We start from the raw sequence: 20,519 nt of genomic DNA on the forward strand, positions 1-20,519 counted from the left end.
GGCCCTGGGAGAGCTGGGATGTGCATACATTACCCTGCAGTTGTGCACACAGCGTTCTGACACCGCACAGCTCCTGGTTTCATGCCGTTCCAGGCAGCCTCTGACGGATACAGGTTTGCAGCGTGCAGACAGGACCTTTGCCATGTCAAAATGCCTGCAAGCAGCAACCACCCATGTTGGCAGGCTATTAGGTTTCTATGGAATTTTGACAAGTCTCCAGATGAAGATCAAACCGTCTCAAATCTCCTGAGGGGCTAAGAATTAAAAAAAAAAAATAAATCCCACACCAAACTGATTTCACATTTCAGGATTCCCTGCAGCTTTGTAGCTAATTTAGAATCTGTTGATCCTAGTGCCAATAAATAGTTTAAACTATCTCTGTACTCAGACTTGGTTTCATCCTCAGGTTAGCATTGGTTGTTTAGCTAGCAAGTCAGTAATCTAACAGTACATTTAGGAGAGATATTTGTGCATATTTGTTCCATTGAGCAGAATGTCTCATGTTAGCTAAACATTTCTCTGGAAATCTTGCTTTCTCAGAAGCAGGTGAGTGCATTATTAATACATGTGCTAATGCACTGCCCCCCAGTGATGTTGGAATCCTGTTCAGGAGATTGAGCTTTGCCAACCTTCACTTGTGAAGTGTGTAAAGAGAACACTCCTGGGACATATGGTAAAACATTAAATTAACCATTGCTGGGGCAGTATTAAATCTATTCAAATGTTTTTTATGGGGAGGATGATTCACACCCGATTTTAAATGTGCAGTACGATTAGTGCTGTCCCTGCATTTCTCCTTTCTCAGCAAGCACTGCAGTTAGAGGAAACAGAAGATATTCAGCTATTTGTGGGTGATGCTTCACATTCCCAAGATTCTAAGAGGAGCTATAGGAAGTTCTCATTTTTAGAGAATAGCAAGTCTAAAATGTCTTAGGGCCAATGAGGTACTACACATAACTTTTAAAGCAGGTGTCAGGACCTGTATTTATTGAAAACAATGTTCCTCAGCACCTGGTAGGAAAACGTGTCACTTTCTGGTAGGTAACAGAAAAGATTATATTTATTTGATCATACTGGATGTTTCTGGAGATAACTTTAAATACTCCTACTGGCTCCTTGTCTTCCATACATCTTAGAACTGTCATTGCTTCACAGACATCCCTTTCCTATCCTCATTTAGTTTTTTCTACAGCAACACAGAACATTATAAAACCTGAGATTGAGTTCACAATTACAGCAGACTCATGACATGTCCTAAGACTCTTATCAGAAAGCAGCTTTAAATGACTTTAAACTTTTAAACATGCAACATCTAGATGATAAAAATCAAGATCATGACACTCATGGTCTTTAAGACTATGACACTGTTGTGTCAGTTATTCTCTGGTGTCATCCTCTTTATTTTTTCCACAGTGCTCTGCCATATTTCCATCACATCACCTCTGTGTCAGGACAGGGTAGTGCTTCTGAAACTGCATCTCCATGTTTTCTTGTGCCCACATCACTGGAATGGGATGAGGCAGTATATGTGCTTATGAGTGATAAAAATATCTTTTGTTCTCAACAGTTTAGTTGGGTTGTAGCACCATAAAAGCCATGTGAATCAGCTAAATGAACAATTAATGAAGTGAGGGGAAGAGGAAATATAAAGCTGATTTGAAATACAGTATATTTGAAGAGAATATGTAGGCTAGGGTGAGCAGTACCCAAGCCAGGGGCAGTCAGCAGCTCTCCCCAGGTGACTGGGGCAGGGAGTCACAGACACCTGGCCGTGTACAGGGGGGAACCTCACCTGGCACAGCACTAGCAGCAGGAATGTGGCTTCCTTTCTGCAGATACATTTTCTGAACACCACAGAGGCTTTCCTTCCAGGTCATTAGTTTGCCAGCCTGAGCTCCCCACTTTGCCTGGCTTTCTGGAGTGCTTGCTGTCAGCTCAGCAGGTGGCAAAGCTTGGCCTTCATACATTGCAGGGTGGCCTGCAGTGTGTGCAATGGTTTCCAGTTACCTCAGTTCCCAGGTCACAGGTATGAAGGCTGAGGCACCAGTGGGACCCATGGAAGGCAGACCCACACCTGCCCTGACAGGAGGCTTGCTCAGCTACCTGCAGCAAGCAGCCCCTGGACACTACTGGCCCCTTCTTCCAAGATGGCTGCTCGTAGCCTATTCCCTCTCCTGTAAAATCACAGTAGAGACATTGCACAAATTAAATGTGCAATATGTCCTTGGTAGGTAGTACTTGGCTCCTAAGTTCCCCTTGATAGGAAGCTTTAATTCCTAATAAAGATTTCATGTAATCCTTGGACTTTGATAAAAAATTTGACACTCATAAGCATAAAGAACGAGACCGGTCCTACAGATCACATCAAAAGAGCAACCACTGAATTGAAGACTCCTGCCTGGTCCCTCAAAACCAGTCTAATTTGAGTATATTGGCCTGCAATGACAAGCAGCTGAGTGTGCCATGCTGGAAAACAATAGCTGCTCCCAAACAGGCAGGGTGCAGTCACAAGGAAGGAGATTAAGTGGGTACTTCCACTAGCTGACACTTTTGTGGCAAGGAGGTGGTGTCTCAAAGTTTTCCTGAGTCATGTGATGGTGTTTGGGAGAATAGGCATGGAGAGATAGGTGATGTCTTTTATTAGACCAACTGACATACCTTGAAAAAAATAAATATTTCAAGCCTAGTTCGTTCATCGGGTCCAGAAAGCACCAGTAAAATCCATGCTAACTGCAAGGGAGAAGCAAGAATTCTTGGATCAATCTTGTTATGCTAATGAAGCCCTCCACATGAGAGAAAAAGGTGGTTAACACCTGTGGAGCATGAGGGGTGTTACCTGGGAACACAGTGACAGGCTGTGAGCTCTTGCAGAGAAGAGAAAAAAGGAGAAGGGGAGGAGAAAACTAAAAAAAAAGTTATTAGCACCTGTGTTGTATTTTTAAATATATTATTACATTTCTGGTATTTTGTAATTAACCCAAGTTAATTGTGAGCTCTTGGTTTGCATATTTCAGCCCAGAGGATAACCAGTTTTAAAGCTAGCTTGCTACCTTGAAAGGCTCAGCTTGACATAGCCTACTAATGGGTTTATCAGATAAGGTACCACTAGGCTTAATGCACTCCTTAATTAGGAATGTAAACACCTTCATTAAAAACGAAATGAGGGCCTCAGAGAAATTATGAAGAGATTTTATGATTATCGACTCGAAGGAGAAAGTATTCCAACAAAGAAACCCATTTCATCTCCTTCTCTAGGAGCAGAGGCAGCATACTTTGTAATTGCAACCCTACCAGGCATGTTGACCATGAGATGCCACTGCACTAGGACATTCCTGGAGTTTTGGGACATCCTGGCTGAAGAGAGATGTGAAGGCCAGTCAGCCTCTCTGAAGGCATGTGTGTACAAATAGATGTGTTTGTGTACACACTCATGCCTGTAAACATGTGATTCCTGTAGGCATGTCCATGAGATGGGCTGGAACTTCAGCTCTCCTTAGCCAAGGTGGCGGTTGCTCCCTCTCCTGCCTGTGCATGTGGTGCTTGGCATGAAGAGCAGCCTCGGCAGGCCGGAGCTCGCCAGTGCCCACAGACAGGGGGGTTTGGCTGCTTAGGGTGTTCCTCTGCCCAGCTCTGGCACCGGCAGCTGTGCTTCAGCCTCTGTGCCCCTTCCCCTGGCTGAAGCCCCGGGGGGAGCCTTGCCCATGAGACGGGTGGGTGGATGGGGCACCCGGGGGCTGCTCCCATGGACCGTGCCCTGCCTGGGCCCGGGGCTGGCTGGTGCTGCAGGCCCGGCCGTGCCCTGCAGCCGCCGCTCCCCCGGGCACCGCACGGCGCCTGCTCGCTGTGTGGGCCCCGCTCCCAGCGGAGAGCTTCCCCTCCTCTGCTCTCGCTCCCTGCTCTTCCCAACAATGGTGGCCCGGGCAGCTCGGGATGCAGCTTTGAATTTAAATGCAGCCAGCCTTTAGTTTACAAAAATAATAAGTCCCCTTCAAACACAGTTATGTAAAAAGTAGAATAATAAAAAAACTTAATGTTTGTTGGCAGCATACGTATCCCTTTGTCTGTGAGACAGAGGCCCATTGACAAACAAGAGGCTTTTCTGGGACTCTAATATCAAGTACCAAAGTATACATGGCCACGACATAATACTGCGTCCATTCCCTTTGCCAAACAGTGAAACTGCTGCACCATTGTTTAATGCACTTGTACAAGGAAGGATTCTCCGTGGCCAGGACCCTCCCAATAACATCCTGCCCCACGCAGGGACATGCTCTGCAGTATCTCCAGAGGCACCACCATGCTGTGCTGCATCTCCCTCCCACTGCACCCCAGCTGCTATTCTCTGTGCCTGTCACATGCAGTAATTGAGATGTTTTCATGTAAACCATGGAAAAACCAGAACTGTGTGTTGATCTCTCTGACAATATTTGGCTTTTAGTTAAGAAATGCAAATGTACTGTAGAGCCGAGAACAGACATTATTTGTTGAATGGTCACCATGGGACTTTTATTCTCTTTACAATTTCAATAAATTTTGTCAATGGTCACTGCAGGATTTCACCTCAGTTCCTTCGTGTGAAGTATTTCTAAATTTCAACCATTATTGTATTAAATTAAAATGCAATAATAAGTACAATAATCAACCATTATTGTATTTAAAGAATGACACTGTCTGCACTATGCTAAAAATCATCTGCTTCCCAAATATTATGATCTTTGAAGGTAATCAGCAGCTCCCAGGAACAAACCCTGAGAAATGGAAGCAAAGTGTGATCTCAAATCCTTATTGGTCCTAATAATACAAAACAAGACACAGGCTGTTCTTACTTTGTTACTTGTCATCTAGAAGAGTAAAGCACAGCAACAAGGAAAAGGTGTTAGAAAAGCACAATCATTGCTTTGGTAGTTTGTACTTTCCTAATAAGCTTTCAATTTTCTGCTCCAAATGGAAAGCAATACTTGTCTCAGGAGAGCTTCTGAATTTAAATTGTTTCTGTATCAGCAGTTTTACCTTGCCCCTTGCAGCAAAATTCCAAAAACAAGTTTCCTGTCCCTTGGGTAGGAGTAGATGGGGAAACTTCTTAGGAAATGGTGATGGAGAGAGCATTGAGCAGATGTAGCACTGAGACAATCCAGTGAATGACTGTGTTGCTGCTCATTAATTTTCATCTTAGAAGTATTAGGCTGGGAAGTCTAGCATGTTCACTTACAATTTTTCATGGTGATGTAAGATCCTTCCTCCCACTATTTCCATGGAAAACTCAGATGCCCTCTGGCAGCTCTGAGCTGGCAGCAGGGTGAGCTCACCTGGGTAGTGAAGCAGGAGATCTGCTGGGGAGGAGGGGGTGCAGCCCTAATGTGCCCCCAGCACCACCACCTTTGCCAGTGCTTCTCAAAAGAAAAGCCAAAGCCCTCTGAAAACAAATACCTAAGCAAGGAAACCAGAAGGAATAATATGTCTGTTGTAGCACTTTCTGGAAGACATTAGGAGGAGCTGAAAATAATCAGAAAGTCTTCTTAGAAATCACCTTAGAAAAACAAGCAGAGGTGGAAAGCAAGCCTGTACCACTGAGGAGAATCCTTCTGGGGACTGGCCAACACATTCAAGATTTTTTCCCCCATTTTATAGATATATATATATATGTGTGTGTGTGTGTGTGTGGGTGTGGGTGTATGTCAGAAATATAAGGTTTCTGGGGCTTTTTACTTAACTATGCAGCAGGACACATCACAGATTTATTGATTTATTATTTACTTAATTTTTAAAATTTATTTATAGACAAACACCCCATAAGAAAGCAAAACAGCCTATGTAATTTCTCCTAAGATCAGGGCAGCCTTTTGACTGGGAGAGATGCAAATCCCTGCTCGCATTTTTGCCCTAATATTTTCCTGTTTGTATAAAGAAAATATTGTTGAATGTCACCATGGGACTTTTCTTCTATTTACAATTTCAGTAAATTCGGTCACCAGCTGCAGTAGCCTCCATGGCAGGAGGTCATGAATGCCTTTTCCCTTCAGTATCACTTCCCCACCCAAACACCAGTCTGTCTAGCATGAACATCACTGATGAGGATATGATGCGGTGGCAGGTTGTAAGATTAATTAATTGTCATTTTCCTGCCCAAAAAACCAATCCTATGCTCACTCCCCTCTAACATCCCCAGGTGGCTTGGAGCAGCACGGAGAGGAGTTGCCTGTGAGCCATGTGCCCTGAGTGGACTTTGGAGTGGAATTGTGTTCCGAGTGAACTTTGGAGTGGAATTGTGTTCCTCCAGCGGCCCGGCAGGGTTAGGTTTTGAAGGGATGCTGCTGGCATCCAATGTAAAACCAATGTCAGCCCAGGAGAGAGGCTGAATCAGGGTCATGCCAGCAGCAAGGGGACTGGGGCACAGCTGGCTCGGTACCAGCCAACAGTGTGTGCACTATGGGAAACCCCAGGCTCCTCTCAGACCTTGTTAATGCCCCCTTTCTGCACAAATGCGTGTCAGTCGTGCAAAGTGTGTTAGAAAAGCCTTTCCTTCTTTCCTGCTTTTGCTTTGTTCCTGCATGGTAGCCTCTTTTTCCCCCAAAGAATGTTTCATAAAGTCGATGGGCTCCCTACCTGAGAGCTGACACATGTCTTTGTGTATGGTGAAAAAACGGGTTCAAATATCAACTTCCAGACGTGGTTTCCAAATAAGCAACCCTGTAGGAGATGGATGGCTTTTCATTCGGTTTGATTGTCCCCAGGTCCTCAAAACACAGTGCCCCCATTAACAAATTAAAGAATCTTTTGTCTCCTCTTGTCAATACTGTTCCCACTGGAAAAAGTATTGTTTCTGTGCTCAATTAATCAATTATTTTTCTGACAGGGTTGCCAGATCACAGGGCAATTAAAGTTTTATGTGTAGCTCGGGCTGTTCTCACTGCCTTTTGATGTTTCAGGTGAAAAGGGAGAATAGAGTTGTATCATTTTAGCACTTTTTACAACTCTCTGAAGAAATTCTTAAGGTATTTGCAAAGTCAAAGTGATAAAGAAACAGTGGGAAACAGTATAGTTGGTGCTGTCCTACGAATGTAATAATGTTCCGTACAATATTTTTTCACAACAATGCAAACTGTAATTAAGGCTGCAAAATAGTTTTCTTCCATCATTTCTGTGTTTCCATTTACTTTTAATTTGCTGAGTTTATTCTGTCCCTGAGCATGCAGTGCCATCATTGTCATTCAGTGATGGGCTTCCCTCCTGAAAGCAAAATTCAGACTGCATCTTTTCTCAGAAGTCTGGAGCCAGGCTGAACTCTGCTGCTGAACTCTGAAGCTTGTGAGGCCCTGCAGTGAGGATTATATGCTTATCTTACTTAAGAAGGATTTAGCACCATCGGGAGCATACAGAGATTATCTACTGAGCTCATGCAAAAAACTGTGATACTGTGGAAGATGTGGTTTGTGAGGTTCTTCCCATAAATCCTGGGAACTCAGGACAAGTGCTGGGTTTGCTGGTGGCCCTGTGAAGGACATGAAATGTGCCCACTTCTATTTCTATGAAAGCCTTTGTCTCGCATTCTGCTGTTGTTAGCTGGGGTCTTGGATGTGGATTGATGGTTGATACCAATTTGCCAGCTACTAAGGGATTACATTCCTAGCCACTGATAACCAAACTGCTGCTTAGGAAACCCCAGAAAAGAAATGTGCATAGGCCTATTGGAATTGGCAAAGTTGTTTGAGACAGTGGTTGTGCCTTTCCCTCTCACAAGGTTGTTTTCTGTCGTTGAAGTATATCTATGTCAATGGTGAAACTAAGGAAATAAAGAGATATGAAAAAGCCCCCATTTGTCTACATGAGAAACATTCCTGTGCTTCAGTCCATGTGTTTGTTTTCTTCCTTTTTTTCAACTGTATTTTAAAAACCAAAAAAGTCTGTGATAGGAAATTATTTTTCCACTGTATTACCTACTGAAGCCAGAGAATTAGAAGAACATGTAAGGTCATCCATTGAAAGTTGTGAGCTTTGGCTTAGTCCACCAGCTGTGGTAACCTCATTGTTTGCACATTTCATATATTCTTTCTGATTATAATTATGGATGCTGTAAATAAATCATGGCAGTGCTACCTAATAATCTAAGTAAATTATCAAATTCGAAGACTAACTACAATGAATGATGCTTTTCTTTGTTTAGACAGCAGGTACTAAACATTTTCTGCCTGGTGGTTTACTTATTTAATTACTTATTTACTTATTTATTTGTACCTACCAGTTCTTGATAGGAAACCACAAGAACTGTATGGAAGGATTTTTGGTCTGAGAGGAGAAATATTTGAGTAATAGGGTCCCAGTCATCTCTTTTTTCTGTTCCCCAACTTTCTGCCTTGCATCTACAGGAAAGTAGCTGAGACAGGGAGTCTGTAGCATTTCTTGCTGTGGTTGCCACTGGGAAAATAGTCTTCCTTTTCCTGTCATCTTAGAGGTATATTCTTACCAGCTATTAACGAATATGCCCAAAAGACAAATATAGCTGTAATTAGCAACCCCCGCTAGTCATGACGAGACTTGCTGTGTGTTGCACACCTGATCCACAAAGACACCATCTATGTTTTACACCTCCTCTCTGGAGACACCCACACATCCCAAACAAAAACACAAATCAGGATCTCTGCAGGGCTTGGCAGACAAGCAGCCGGAGATCCCGAATTCCTTAGGAGCGATACCAGAGTCCCAGCAAAAATACACCTCCAGCTCCTTCCTGCTCACTGCTTCATTCCAGCCCACAGGAGAAAGCCATTTGCTTCAGCTGAAGGAGAATAATTAATTAAGAACTAATTTATTTCAATGGTTAGGGGCCATAATGTCTGGTCACTCTTTTCCCTGCTTCTTGGCAGAAGCTGGCTGGTTGAACGTGTCTTCATGGGTGCCAGCTGGAAACAAAAGCAGTTTTGGCACTAGAAGACCCTTTGTTGTGTGGATGGGATTAATGAGTGACAGATAGCATGGTGCAGATATAACTTACCGTGCCTGAAAACTGACAGCAAGCCCAAGAGCAGCCTAGCATATCTTGGTAGATACCTTCTGGTATCTCCCCAGCTGAGTAACTACCTGTGACCCTACTGACAGAAACTTCATTCATCTCCCTCCCCCCACTCCCATGTTCACTCCAGTGTTATAAAATAAGTGTTTTGAGTTTTAACACCAAAGGAGGAAAACCCCCTACCAAACAAACAAATAAAACCAACAGAAACAACACAGCCAATTTATGGCAGTGTACTTGAATAGGAGGATGAATACCAAAATTTAACTTTTTTGATATTGCAATTTGTGGGAAAAGCCTCCCCTGGAGTTCTAATCTAGCACTTTGTAATGGCTTTTTCCAGTTAAAAGAAGTATTTCCCATATGCTTGACATATTGCTGCATAAAATGAAGGAATGCAGGGGGGGAAAAAGTATGTTTACATACAAAACATACCCCACATGCATATTTATATTAAGAGAGAGAAAAATATTTTATTTATGTATGTATAATTTGACACTTTCAACATTTTATGTAAATAAATGCCAAATGAAGAAGACTGTATGGAACATTAGTGGGCTGTACTTCCTCGTTTCCATTTTTCAAATCTGGCTATGATTGCAAGTACCTCAAACAGAGAACATCTGGGTGGCTTGAAAGCAACTGAAGCAGGGTTTTGCTGTAAGATAGACTCTTACTGTACAGTTACAGACTCAACATTTACTGCTGAAGTTTTTGGTTCTGAGCTGCCTCAGACCAGATTTATAATAAATTGATAATTAAGCAGTATCAGTGGGGCCTAAATAATATTAATATCTAAGGTCTAACAAACTCTTTTATAATTAGGGTACAGTTTAACATACATAAGCATTAAGACAATGTTCTTGGAACTTTTCCAGGCAACTGCACTGCCACAGACTTCTTCCAACTTCATGTTTGACACTTTGTACAATGGAATTACTATTTTCCATCTCTTACCTCCAGATTTAGGACAATTTATCGCTGATTCTCTTTTGTTTCTAGGTTTCAAAGTGCAATTTCCTGCACAAACGAATATACTTATGATTCAGGTTGTCCACCCACCCACCCAGTTGCCTGTCTCAGCTAGCCCAATTGCTGGAAGGAACATATAAAGCAAGTTCATAGCTTGATGCTGGAGTGATATAATCTTTGCTTAATCTACTTAGTGTTTAAAAATGTAAATGTTAGCAGCTATCTCAAATGAGAGCACTGCTCTCATGTAAGTTGTATGCTCGAATGTGGCACAAAGCAGTAATTGTACTCTTCTGGGAGGCTAAAAGTCTCCCAGCGTCTGAGACGAGGAAAATTGAAAGAGTACTTTACATCTGGTAGGAGGAAAATGTCGCAACTGTATCTCAAGCACTTGCAATTTGGAGCTCTAAAACCCCCAGGGCATATTATGTGCTGTAACAATATAATTAAATAGGTTGTATCATGCTTAAAAAAAAACAATTTGAGCTCCTTTTCCTGTCTCTTTTTTCACCTTAGAAAGAAATTCAGTACTTGAATGTGGAACATTAGCTCTTATTCAAAGTTAATAATTTTAAAAACCTAAATAAATAAGCACATGTATTTGTAACATTGATTTCAGCCTTTCTTTTTCCCAACTGTTTCTATAGCTTTTTGAATAATATAAGGTTTTGCTCCTTCCTTGGGTTTAACTTCTTAAATCTGCAGTTTGCTTAACAAGAACAAAAAGCAGCTGATGCTTCCTAAAGAAGGGAAAGCAGCTCTGGGCTTTCTCAGTGCATCCAGAGGAGCCAGCAAGGAAAGAGCAGCCCTGGTGTCCTGACTGCCCACACTGCTTGCCATTGGTTCACTCCCTGGCTCTGCTTTGGCTGCTCCGTATGGATCTTTCCCAGACAAACCTGATGTAGTGTGGTCAAGCACTAACTGGTGTGGCCACAAGCCAGGCTGCTTCATTTCAGTGGTCAAAACACAGCCCTCCATTCCTCCATGGGAGGATTTCTCAGCAAGCCAAGAGGTGCCAGAATTCAGACTTGGTTCCTCGTCTTTCAGAGATTTTTGCAAATATGGCAAGACTGGATGCCCTGCTGCCATTATCTGCTCAAAGAGAGGAAAGAGGTGTGCAGAAAGGGGGTGTGGTGTCTGTGTGTGTGCATGACTGCACGTGCACATCTCCCCCCTCTTTGTTTAGACCTCTGGGCATTGCTCCCATGTAACCTTTGTTCTGCTTATGAGCCCTTCTGTTCTTATTTTGGCAACACACACAAATATTTACTCATGTTCATAAAACCAATTCTATCTTTTCAGGTAAAATATCAAGAGAGCATGGCTCACCTGGGTGAACGTAAATGGACTCACATGTTCCCTTTCCTGATGGTAGGTATTTCTGTGTGTACATGTCTCTCTAGTGTGCAAAGATAACAGGGCTCTGCCTGGGTTATTCATAACCACCTGTGAATCGTGGCAGAGCCACACATCACCTGGGGACTGAACCTCAATGCAGTGATTGTTTTCATTCCATAGAACACCTGAGAATGTGAAGTTTAAACCGTGGCTGCTGGGAAGCAGGGGGAAGGAGAAGGACCCAGGATGGAGCAGAGACAGAAAGTGCTGGAAGAGCACATTAGCCTGGCTATCACATGAAGCCCAGCCCTATTGTGGTTGAGGCCTGAGGCAGTGCATTATCTCTGGTTGTTATAGTTGTCCCTTGCAGTCACATTTATGAAGGTTCATTAGAGTTGGGAGTGATGAGGGTGTGAACTCCTGCATTTGCTTTTGTGGGAGAGCATATGAGTTAACAGGTCAGGAACCATGGCCTTCAGTGTTTTAAGGAGTGGCAGTGCCAACAAGCATGAATGTCAGTCTCTGAGAAACTCTTGGAACTACCAGGTTGCTGAAACCTGCATTAGCTTCCATTTAAATAGCATCACCACTTCTGCTTCTGAGCTTTAGGCGTGTTTCACCCTGCAGTGCTGGCCCTGCTGCCTGTTGGACCACAGCAGATGTGCAAGGGGAGGGGGTGAGGCATGGAGGACGGTGGCAGTGGAAGTGACAGTGCTCTGGAATGCTCTCTGGTGACAGGTCTCCCTGGTGTACTCTGCCAGTGCCGAATACTCCAGCTGTGGTGAGAACGAGTACTACAACCAGACCACTGGCATGTGCCACGACTGCCCCAAGTGCGAGCCGGGTGAAGAGCCCTACATGGTAATTTCAGCTTCTTCTGCTGCTGGGGGAGCATACCAGGCACCAAATGCAAAAAACCCAGATGCTTTGTTGTGTGGAAGGAATGGGTGGGAAAGGAAATGGGAAGGCTGTGGATGCCTAAGCAGGAGCACACTCACCTCCAAGTGTGAGCGTGGCATCTCACATGCATGCCAGCAATCCATATCCCAGGAGCAGCCTGTTACAAGGGATACTGTAAAAATGGAAAGGTAGAAGTTCCATACACAGTCTCTGCCAGTCTGTTCTCATCTCAGTAGTTATTTAGAATCTGATGCTGACATTCCAACACAGAGTGATAAATTGGTCAGTCTGGTTTGCTTGCTGGTTCCTCACACTGACAAGTTAATTTTGCTCTCCTGCTAAGATAGTTTGGCACTAGAGGAACTTGATTGTTTCTGCCATATTTTAAATCATGGTTCCTAAGTAACCATTTGATTTACAGCAGATAATTGTTGCCTATTTAAAAAAAATAAATTACTGAAATCCTGTTTGGTTTTAATGGGATAAACATCCTATTGCAAGCATTTCACACAGTTGGTAGTCCCAAACAAATATGTTTGAATAACCAGTTTGGTTTAGTTTTATTTAATCTAAATGTAAGCTGGGACATGTGAGTTCAGAGGTTACAAAATCTCGTCCAAACATTGCCTTTTGGGCTGTTCCCTCTGGGGTCTCCTGGCCTGAAACTGCTGATAGCCCTGCTGCAGCTGTGTTTCTCCTACAGGAGTCTTCTCTACTCTTCCATTTTTAGCTCACTCTCTATCCTAGCAGCAGCTGAAATTCACTTCCACAATTTGCAGGACTATGATAGAAGTAGTTTGGGGGGACCACTTACAAACAGTATAATTCTCCAGTTCCCCTTCTCCCTTTCCAGCACACAGCATGCTGCATCCTTTTATCCCTGCATGGTCTTTTTAGGATAGACACTAACAGGCCAAACAACAGACTCCTCTCCCTTTGTGCTGCAAGGCCAACGGGGCAGGCTGTGAGCTTCTCTTTTGCTAGAAGTTGGTGTGCAGCACAAGACTGCTTCTGAGTGACTGTGTGTTGTTGCAGACATGTGGATATGGCACCAAAGATGAGGACTATGGCTGCATCCCCTGCCCTTCAGAGAAGTTTTCCAAAGGAGGGTACCAGATATGCCGACGGCACAAGGACTGCGAGGGATTTTTTCGAGCCACAGTCATGACACCTGGGGATCAGGAGAATGATGCAGAGTGTGGTCCTTGTCTCCCAGGGTAAGGAATTATCCACAGACCTTTGCTCTACCCAAGGCACTGGGAAGTACTTTTCTAATGGCAAAATCTCTGACAGCCTCTCCGTGTCAAAGCTGACTGTAGGTACAATACTGGTAAATTATGCTTTTTCATCTCTGCTAAAACAATACATTTAAATGTTTTAAAAGCATTGGTGAGTTTAATAAACACAGAATCATAAAATAGTTAGGCCTGGAAGGGACCCTAAAGAAGATGTTTTTAATCTTACTGAAGTCTCACTGTTTGGAACTAGAAAACTTTTTCCTCTTGCTAGAAATGGAAAGGGAACAAGCACAGCTGTGCAGTGCCATTTTAAACACTCAAAGAAATCCAGCTTGGCCTCCAGCTGTAGCTTCAGAGGGCCACCTTCTAAGTCCTGCTTACTACATATGAGCTGCATGACAGCACCTAAATACCGTGTAGGGTCTATGCTGGCACTACAGCATGTTTAGGGGCATAAAATATCTCCTCTCCAGATGTGAACAGCTGGCACATTTGTCAGTAGTTGACAGTATTAGCTAACATAGCTGTTCAGTGAGATTTACCAAGGCATTTTAGTCTCTCGGGTCCTTTCTACACAACAGAGTGGAGTCTGAGGAGCTGTTAATGTAGTGTGTGTAGTGTTGTTCAGAGTCAAAACAAGTTTCAGGGCTAGCTGAAGGGGCTTAAAATAGGTGCTGTTTATTAAGTCCATCTTTGTAATGGTCTCTTACACTCAGTATAATTCTCATAATTGTGAGAAAGAAATTGCTACATTGGATATGTATATCCTTGACAATATTACATTTCAAAGTCTGCAAACCCAAGCATACATATGCACTCTTGATGTTTTTTTTGTAGGGTGAGTAAATACTCTAAAATACAACCTCTCCTTACATACCTTTTCAGTTTCTGCCACTATTCCTCTTTGGTTTAGAGAGTAATTCCTACTGACATTTGGCTTTTGTGCAGTTTGCAGATGCTGTATAACCCACACTCCTTATAGCACAGGAAGCCCTGTTAAAGAGGCCCTGCAAGCTTACAGGTTTATTTTATCAGTAAGTCTTTGTGAAATTTTCACAGTTTACAAATAAAATGAAGGACTTGTCTAGCTGCCAGCCAAACAGACTGATGATGTGACATAAAAAAAGCTCCCTCTTGACTTCCCCTCATACATCATAAAGAGCAAGAAACTTAAATAGTGGTCACAGTTGCTGTTTTGCAATTTTTGTCAGGACTAATGAGGTTACCCAGGTGGGAGCAGGGTGCTGGCTGAAAATAATCAGCTTGCACAGCTGGTGCTTGGGGAGAAATCTCAAAACATCGTGTTTGCACAGGTGTAGCCTGTAGCAGAAACTGGTCTGCCGGAATCTGGCTGTGTGCCCCTCCTCCTGCAACGCTCAGGTCCTGGGATTGTTTGGCAAAGCCAGCAGTTAGGGAGAAACACCTTCTCAGTCCAAGCTTGAATAGATGGAATTCTCTAGATAAACTAAATATGAGCTAAAACCAGCTCTGAAGCTGCCCTGACTCCTCATGCTACTTAGAGTCCTCAGAGTTTGCTCCTGGGTGCTGGTGGCTGAAATGCAGAGCCTGTATGTCAGAGCAGAGAGCTGGTGAGTAGCTGATTGTCCTTATTGTCCCCTGTGCCACAGGGACAGCCAGGTACCAGGGTGAGTGGCATTGGCAAGGGTGCTCCCTTGCCTGGGCAGTAACCCTCAGAGAGCCCCTGAGCGGATGTGAGGGATAAAATCAAGGTTTCCAATTTGAGAGGATTGCTTCCCTAACACACTGCAGACCTGCCCAAGGTAACAGCCCACATGCTGCTCTTTGCACTTAAGGGCATCTCATCCCTTTTCCATTTTTCACCAGCTCAGTAAAGAAGCCTGAGGAAAAGATGAGCATATGGCACATTCTGCACCAAAGTTTTCAGACAAAATACCACTGAAGTGGCAGCCTTTCCCAGTGGTTACAAGAGCCATCCTCTGTACTTTATCTTAAAATAAGTGCTGGATAATTATATATTTTTTTCTTCTATTTTCTTTTTTTTCACTATTACTGATAACCAATTTTAGGGAAGAAGGAGGCCTTTGGTGCAAGAAAGGAAGTCATCCACTGCTTATTTGTGTTCCCTCTCATATAAAATAGAAATAACACTGTTGTGTTCACAGGAAGTGTGCAAGACAGGGGAGATTTTTAAGGCTTAGTTCCAAAGCTGTGATCCTCAAAACCAAAGTCCAGTGGCCAGTGAACTCCAGAGGTACCTAGACTGAACCTCCTGGGATTCTGCAGGCTTTGTCCTCTGCTCCCTGCCCAGAAGCTCTTCCATCATTCCAAATAGACAGGTTAAGAATGTGGAAATTAGGTGTGACTCAGACTGTTTCCCTCAATGGGATGATCCATTAGGTGTTCCTGGAGTGAGACTGAGATCACAGCTGACTACAAGCAGCAATGGCAGGTCACAGCAAGGGTCCCTCTAGCCTGGTCATCTGTCTTTATTCAGCAGTGGCCATAAGGAGTAAGAACAGGTCAAGTACAAATAACACATATTCCTCATGCTGTCCCAGCACTTATTTTCAGCTTGGGGTAAGTCTTCAGTCCCCTACAAGATAAAATTGCAATGGGATAATTTTCTTTTTAAATGCAGTCTGAAATGCCTCTGCTACTGACATTTCCTAATTTCATGTGTTTGTCCATGGCTACAGCAAATGCAGGATCAGTCCTCTGAGAGGCTTTAAGAGAAGGAGTGAATGCTCCTCTGTTTCTGCATGAAAAGGTTTAGCCAGTGAATTTCTAATGAAATTAAATGCCACTCTTGCTGCTCTGGATAAGGCAGCAGATGCCTCCACCAAGGATACTCCTCCTTGATGTCTCTCTGCAAACCATCCCCTGCTGAGAAGAACACCCACCCCTCTCCACCTCCTCTCCCAGTCCCAGGCCCCCTGTTATGGTGGGAGGGCAGACCTAAATCTGGGTCCAAGTCCCTGAGTCTGCAATGACACCACCAAGGTTAGCCCAAGATAAGCCCAGTATGGTGTTAAGCAGGAAAACAAGTCCAGTTTTCAGTCTAACCTTTATTCTTGGATTTTGCCTGTAGCCCCTCCAAACCTGAGCCTGGCAGGTGCCAAGGAAAGAAAGGATAAATATCACAGTGGAAGAGTAATACTGTGAAAATTCATTTTGTCTTTAGTGTCACTTCTCTGTAGTTGGTGATATAAAGCTATCACGTATCTCCAACATTACCTTTAATATCTGGTGCTTTGGAAAGTAACCAGAAACACAAATCTGTTGCCATACTTTGTGGGGGTGAGTCACTAATGCTTGCAGCTGCAGAGTTTCCTATTTATGTGAGTGAATGGTTGCCTACCATGAGCATCCTCTTCAGTTTTCTTTACATGTCCTCCACCATTCTGCATTGTGGTGAAAACCAAGAATTCTTCCGCCAGCTTGATTTAATTAATTGTCAGAAGGATTGTTTGTCTTTCCTAAACCAACACAGCTATTGGACTGTGGATCCTAACTGTCCTGTATTTGTCTTCATAGATTTATATGTGTCTTTATGCTTCCACTCTTGTGTTTTGTAGTTTGGCAGCCTTTTCCTGTGTATTTATTAACTGCTCTACAACCTAAAATGATATAGGCCCCATAAGAGAGGAAAGATGAAGTTTTGCTCCTGAGAGAATGGTAGAGTGGCCCATGGGACACAACAGATATTTGAAGGATGAAGTGAGGGTGAACCTTTTAAAACCAGTAAGAAAGAAATGAGGAACCATGTGTAGTTCCCTTGCTCTCTGGGTTTGCTCCAGTCCCTGTCTCCCCTTTGCATCTCTGTGTATTCCATTCCCCGGACCTATATCTCTTATTTGTCATTCATTATTACAACAACTGATTTTGTTGGAAGGTTTCAGCAATGATTTCCTACCAATGCATACATTTTCCAAAAAAACCCCATACTTCACATGCATAGGCAGGTATATAAGAGCAGAAAACAGATCCTCAGTTGCATAAAATGTTTGTAGTGTTGAGTTCCTGTCTACGCAGAATAGACTAAGAATTTATTCATCTCTTCATTAAAATATGTTGTGATTTACAAATGATTTGTAAAGACATATCTGCAACATCAACACTATGATGTTACATCAACATCTGTATGATTCTGATGTAATTACTCATTAGGGTGCATGTGGATCCAGCTCTTGAGTAGCCAATTACCATATTTCAACACCAACTTTATTAGCAGCCCAGAAGTTCAAATTATGAAAACCTTTCCTTCACACTGCAATTCCACTGTCAAGGACTAATTTATAAACAATACAGCAAGGAAATTTAAAAAAATAAACCAAACCTGTAAAATCTAATCTGCCCTGCCCTGTGAGGGTATTTTTTTCCTATATTTTTTATTATGATCTGGCTCAGATTTGGTTCTAAGATTACAGACATTATTCTTATGGTGTTTGTGAGTAAAATTAGCTAACCATATCCAACTGGTGGTCTTGCTTGAAAGATTACTGCTTCAAAAAACTGAATTCTCTTTGAAAAATCTTATTTCAGGGCATGCTCTAAACTGCAGCTTGAACTCAGCAGGGAGATAAATGTTGTTTTAGGCAATGTTACCACTTCTTGTCATGTCTAGATGTTTGATTAATTACATTTTAGGAGGAAAGGAAGAAGAGAAACACAGTGTCTATTCAGGCAATTCGAAAAAAAAAATCTTTGCTTCAGATTGCTTAGAAAAGTTTTTTTAAATGATTTTATCTCCATATAATTGGTTGCTGCTGAACCATGTTCAGTCATATCATATTAATTTGCACTGTTTTGCCTCTTCTTGCCCTTCTCTGCAGTTACTACATGCTGGAAAACAGACCTCGGAACATCTACGGAATGGTTTGCTACTCGTGCTTGCTGGCACCTCCCAACACCAAGGAATGTAAGTGTTCTGCTCTTTCTGTGCACTTCATCTGGTTTTGACTTAAAATCATCTGGAAGCTCAATGCGAAATCTTTCAGTGATGATAATTATGTTCAAACAATAAACCCAGCTCCACTTAAGCAATTTCTTCTTCCAACTAGCCTTGCCAACACAGGGAGGGAGTACTTATCATTTGAGGAATAATCAGAATCTTTTATTTTAGGATCTACTCTTGCTCATTGTTCTCCAGTTTTCATCTGTTAAGAGATCCCGTGCAGGACTTATTAGGGTTACTTAAACAGTAGGTCCAGAAAATCCCATGTCTATGCAATTTTTTAACTGAGTTTCAGTTCACCTGTGAGGAAAACATGGGACAATTAGTTGATTTGCAATTTGTAGGAGTGAAAGGGCATCCCACCTTTTCATATCCTTTTGCTGCAAAGTGATTCAAGGGTTAACACTGATGTCTGGTGGTCAGCACTGATAAGAGAATTAGTTCTGTAGATTTCACTGACAAAGGGGTCTGTAGTTTGCTAATTGAGGAAATCATGTCTAAATGTGTGCGTGACACCTGTTCGTTTTCATACCATGTATGAGCAATGGCTTATCCATCCTCATGCCATGAGGAGAGGGACAGCTCACACCACCCCCTCTGTCCTGCAGAGGCAACCCCCCAGAAAACTGCTGTCTCCTTTAGGCGGCAAAGAAAGAGAAAAAGAAAGTGAAAAGGAAAAAAAAAGAAAAGGAAAAAAATGAGGCTCTCTCTGAATGACCAAATTACTTTGATACCCCCTCAGAGAATCTGGAGAAGATCAGGAAAAAAAAGCTTTAAAACTAAACAACAACAACAAAACCCCAAATAAACAGAAACAAGTGAGTAGTTCCCCAGCAAAACCTGATGCCTCTAAAACCAAAATCCTGTCCATGTTCTCTTCTTTTAGAAATCTTTGTCGTGAAAAGCAGTTGCAATATTTTGTGTGCTTGATTTGAAAGCAGGGGCTGAAAGTGTCAGAGCATTTATTTCTGTACATAAATAGCGATTGCTTTGTTCAGATGCTGCAGAACTGTGTATCACTGGTGCTCTGGGAGTCACTTTAAAGGAGGAGAGGACAGGAACATCTACCACTTCCTACAGTTTAAGAGCTCAAGGAGCCAGGGGATGATCAGCACTTCACAGGGCTCCTGGTGAGCAGCAGCAGTCCTGGAGGCATCTCCCTGAGCTGTCTACATGCCCAGTACTGCTCTGTTCTACAGCTGCTCATCCCACTTGGCTGCAGGAACCCACCCAGCCCTGAGATTGCCCTTCTGCCCAAGACAGTGGGAGTGGGTGAAGGGCAGGGTGCCTGTGGTTTTGGTGAGATAACATCTGTTTAGGAGGAGAGATAAGGGTGCTAGAGAGGACCCAAATACGGGAAGGAGGTGCAGAGGTAAGTGAGAGCACAAGGGTAGGAAGGTCGTGGTTTAACCCCAGCTGACAGTCCAGCCCCAGCCAGCCAGTCACTTACTCCCACCCACACAGGGAAGACAACCAGAAGGGTGAAAGTGAGACAACTCAATGAGACAGGATGGGAGAGCAGTGGGGCTCTCCTTAGCTGTAAACATTCCTTGCTGGGGAAGTGCCTGGACTGTGTGTTACAGATGGCCAAGTCCAAGGGTATGTGCCCCTGCATGGAAACTTGCTCAGGGAATTTGTCTGATGACACATTTCATCTGGCACAAAAGTCTTTGGGTTTGATCAAAGGATAAGCAAATATCTTTCAGGTCATGTGCAGTCAATAAAACTTGAAATGGCCAAGGACACAGATGAACACCCCATGCCCCAGCATCTGGAAATATTAGTGTAAGAAGGGCTGGGAGTGAAAAGGAAATTCCTTGATGGGCCTGTGTCACCTTGTTGGGGTTTTTTTTCCCTCTCAAAGGACTTGAAACATAAATAGCACAAAATGTCATGGAAAAGAGGGGGAGGAAGGGAGATGACTCACAGAGGCCAGAGGTTTAACTGAGGCAAACATGTCACTTGTTTATGGTGTTGAAAATCTCACTGCTCTGAAGGATGGGAGCAACAGTTCTGCAGCCTGGGAGGAATAACAGGCTTCAGTGCCAGCCTGTGGGCAGCAGGCACATGGGGAAAAGGGCAGTGCACACATGAGCATAACTATGTGTGCTGTGTAGCAGAAAGCTGT

General features: G+C 43.2%; 1 protein-coding gene across 1 annotated transcript in view; it reads left to right on the plus strand.

Annotated features, from left to right (window-relative positions):
• EDAR (ectodysplasin A receptor) overlaps positions 1-20,519 on the plus strand; it is a 71,854-nt gene that overhangs the window by 35,030 nt on the left and 16,305 nt on the right. Inside the window, exons 2-5 of the mRNA XM_077174694.1 lie at positions 11,282-11,350; positions 12,056-12,178; positions 13,253-13,434; positions 18,270-18,355. Coding sequence (XP_077030809.1) covers positions 11,300-11,350; positions 12,056-12,178; positions 13,253-13,434; positions 18,270-18,355 — 442 coding nt within the window. The 5' untranslated portion in view covers positions 11,282-11,299. The remainder of the gene's footprint in view (positions 1-11,281; positions 11,351-12,055; positions 12,179-13,252; positions 13,435-18,269; positions 18,356-20,519) is intronic.

Source organism: Agelaius phoeniceus, chromosome 2 (assembly GCF_051311805.1).
Source record: "Agelaius phoeniceus isolate bAgePho1 chromosome 2, bAgePho1.hap1, whole genome shotgun sequence".
In the NCBI taxonomy this organism is placed as follows: Eukaryota; Metazoa; Chordata; class Aves; order Passeriformes; family Icteridae; genus Agelaius; species Agelaius phoeniceus.